Here is a 3653-nt window from a genome sequence, read left to right as displayed (position 1 = left end):
GTAAGTTTTCTGTTTTTTAATGTAATTTGAAAAATTTTACGTCCACCCACTCTACTTACCTGCCTCATGCAAGTTTAACTGAAAATATTATTTGGACCTAGCGGTTTTTTACATATATATTTAAAGAAACAGTAAATTACTAGTGTAAAAAGTTGTTTTTATTTGATACAAGATAATTATTTCGCAGTGACAGTTCCTATATCGTTTGTTTGTTGACAGTAGGTAGAATTGAGGTATTTAAGATTACGAATCATTATCTTTATTGCGAAACCGGCTTTGTACTTCTTTTAAACTTGATATAAGGTTTATTGATGACGGTTATAATTGTATCCATTTTGTGTTTTATTGATAATACATCAAACATATATTTCGTAGGGAATTAAATCTATCAGTGATATTTTCGATATATAATCTACTATTAACGTTAAATATAATAAAAAGGTATCACAAAAACTATAACTAAAAGTGTAATAATAATATGGATAACAAAAACTACTAGGGGTTGGAAAAGACCTACTATTTGTGAATAATTCAATTCTTATTTGTTTGTCTTTTTTATAACGAGTCTTCTTTAACCATTTTGTATGTCTGTTGATTATTTTTGCAGTTCACTGTATTAGCTATTATGCAGTATTTTGGACGGATTTTTTTGTGGATAATACTTGATTTGTTTGCTTAAATATCTTCTGTTTATAGATTTTTAGATAATAACTATTTTTAAATGACAAATAAGAGCAAATTAAACATCAAGATTAATATCATTATATTAATAAACAAAATTGACAGTTTTTGCGCAAGTTTCATAGGAAATTTTCCAAACAAAATAATGATACAAATGTTTCCATTATTTCATTAAAGTGAGTTTTGTGATGAGAATTTTGATGTTATTTATAGAACTAAATAAATCAAGAATATTTCTGAATTAGCACGCCCAGTTGTCTCCCATTAAAAGAAGAGGGCAAACATATGTTAGAATGATATAGAATATTAAGTGTTGAATGTACAGGGTTACATTTGAATTAAAAGTATCCAACTGTTACTACACAATAAATTCTATTCAAAATAATATACTAAAACAACAAATTTTTTATAATATTTTTTTTTAAATAATTATAAGCTGTACTTTATTACGAATATAGCTGTATTGATTCGCTTTGTTAAAATGTATTTTTGGTATAAGAAAATCAACTTTCGCCCCAAAAATTCCTATCATTAATCGAAATTTATAAGTCTAATCCAAATAATTATCTAACAACGTTCAAGGTAACAGGAAAAGAAATAAATCGTTCAAACATGCACACTTTCATTTGCAAATGTTTATAATGTTTAAAGTACAGGAGTTTGTTTTTTTCTGGACAGTTGGGAATAGATGCCTGCCAGTTGTCTAGAGTAAAATAATAAACAATAATCCATAAACGAACTAAAGAAACAAAATGTTTAAATTTTTTTAAAGTTTTCTCTCAAAATATTAGTTTATTTAATAATAGGTATATTCTTAAGTAGTTTTTCATTTGTTAACGTGAATCATATTTTGTTTTGACACGTTATGAAAAATCAGTCATCAATAAGTTCTACAGGGTGAACAAAATTTGTATAAAAAAATTGCAATAAATAAGTAGTAGGTACATACACGTTACTAACACAAGTTGCACAATTGATTCTACATTATGAATGCTAATTTTAAGAAAATTTGTCAATAAATTTTCAAAAAATATGTGGGTAATTTCACGCAAAAAAGAAAATTGGAATAAAAGGAAACTAACCTCAAATGTTTAATTTTGATTTAACTACATCTGTAAACAACTAAAATAATTAATCTTTCTCTAAAAGGACCTTGTTCTGTTTAATTCCAAATATTCATCTTTCTACTGAGCTCTAGCTTTTGTATCTTTTTGCCTGGGGATCTCTTTGAATTTGGTATCGGTTTTCTTCACACTTTGTCCTCATTATTCTTTTTGTTGTTGCGGTTTTGGCTTTTGACCTTTTTGACATTTTCTATGATTAAAATAATCTTTGTATTGAGTTCTTTTTCAGATACTGAGCTCTAGCTTTTGTATCTTTTTGCCTGGGGATCTCTTTGAATTTGGTATCGGTTTTCTTCACACTTTGTCCTCATTATTCTTTTTGTTATTGCGGTTTTGGCTTTTGACCTTTTTGACATTTTCTATGATTAAAATAATCTTTGTACTGAGTTCTTTTTCAGATACTGAGCTCTAGCTCTTGTATCTTTTTGACGGTTTGCCTGGGGATCTCTTTGCATTTGGTATCGGTTTTCTTCACACTTTGTCCTCATTATTCTTTTTGTTATTGCGGTTTTGGCTTTTGACTTTTTTGACATTTTCTATGATTAAAATAATCTTTGTACTGAGTTCTTTTTCAGATACTGAGCTCTAGCTCTTGTATCTTTTTGACGGTTTGCCTGGGGATCTCTTTGCATTTGGTATCGGTTTTCTTCACACTTTGTCCTCATTATTCTTTTTGTTGTTGCGGTTTTGGATTTTGACCTTTTTTATATGATCAAGTACATGATAATAGGCGAGTTGCTATTTAAGTTTTGAGATATGGCAACACTTATGTGAATATGACATGACTGTCATTGTCATAATGAAGTTTGACATTTTTAATGGTGAATTATCTCAAACGCAAGCAGAAATGTATTGATCTCAATTGAGTTTGAGTCAATTGAATTGTTGCCGTTTACTTTTTTTTAGAAATTAAAAAGAAAAATGATTCAACGTTCTACTGTAATATCATAATTACTATGCTGCATCTATTTCAATTAGTAAGACCATCTATATCGTCAGAAAAAGTGGAAAAGAATCTTACGAAATGTTAAAATTTATCTATGAAGCCTATTTACAAGTGGTACCAGCAATTTAAGATCGAAAAATGGTCGAGAAGGACTTCGATCTCGAAAATAAATGAAAATGTTCAAATATTGTTCGAGTGACGCGCCATGTCACTTCAATTTTCCTATATTTAGATCGCTGAACGTCTTTCTGTTTGTCTACATCATCCTAGATCTTCCTGGGAATAAAAAAAATGCTTTTTAATCGATATTAATCCAAGATTTATGTTTATTTTCAATGAACGAATTAAATTGTCGATCACGCCTCGTATACGTTATTAGTATGAGTTACGCAAATGATGATGAATAATTAATTTGTAAGGAATTCCTGTAAACTTGGCAACGGCGCGTTCCGACTTAAGACGCCTTAACGACGATAGTTTCGGTCTTCGGCCTATCTCGTAAGCGATGCTACGAGCCGTCATCTCGTCAATGCTCGACGACATGCATCGCCGCCACGACGCTCGGACATCTCAGTAAGTACCAGAAAGTGTTCGGGGGCGCCTTGCGAACGCCATCTTGAAAAAAAAAAGACAGACACACACATACACACACACACAACAACAAAAGTAAATATTAAAACACGGAGATCGTCAGCCGGTCGGGTGTTTGTGGTGGTTGTTTTGCGCGGTGGTGATTGGTGGATGATGGTGTCGCGTCTATACAGGGCCGTGCAAAAGAAAGGAGTCGACGTATGATACCTAAAGCTGGAACATGCCCGTAAGCACGGGGCCGTTGGGCGAACCACGCGCCAAACGCTGCAAGCTTTGCGACGGTAAAAAAAACAGTGGCTTTCGACTTGTTT

At 31.5% G+C, this 3653-nt stretch overlaps 1 protein-coding gene across 3 annotated transcripts in view; it reads left to right on the top strand.

Annotated features, from left to right (window-relative positions):
- The window catches only part of LOC130894712 (myocardin-related transcription factor B-like), a 62998-nt gene that overhangs the window by 182 nt on the left and 59163 nt on the right, over positions 1 to 3653 (top strand). The window contains exon 1 of one of the 3 annotated variants that reach the window (XM_057801667.1): positions 218 to 233. The exons of 1 other annotated variant lie outside the window; for it this stretch is intronic. Coding sequence is in view for 1 of the 2 variants with exons in the window: in XM_057801663.1 (XP_057657646.1) it covers positions 3563 to 3623 (61 nt within the window). In the remaining variant the exon portion in view is untranslated. Of the gene's footprint in view, positions 1 to 217; positions 234 to 2827; positions 3624 to 3653 lie in introns of those variants that run through there. One more of the 3 variants, XM_057801663.1, reaches the window with a different exon arrangement.

The sequence above is a fragment of the Diorhabda carinulata genome, chromosome 6 (genome assembly GCF_026250575.1).
Source record: "Diorhabda carinulata isolate Delta chromosome 6, icDioCari1.1, whole genome shotgun sequence".
NCBI classification, from domain to species: domain Eukaryota; kingdom Metazoa; phylum Arthropoda; class Insecta; order Coleoptera; family Chrysomelidae; genus Diorhabda; species Diorhabda carinulata.
The sequence above is the reverse complement of the archived record's forward strand: the minus strand, read 5'-3'. Positions and strand labels throughout refer to the sequence as shown.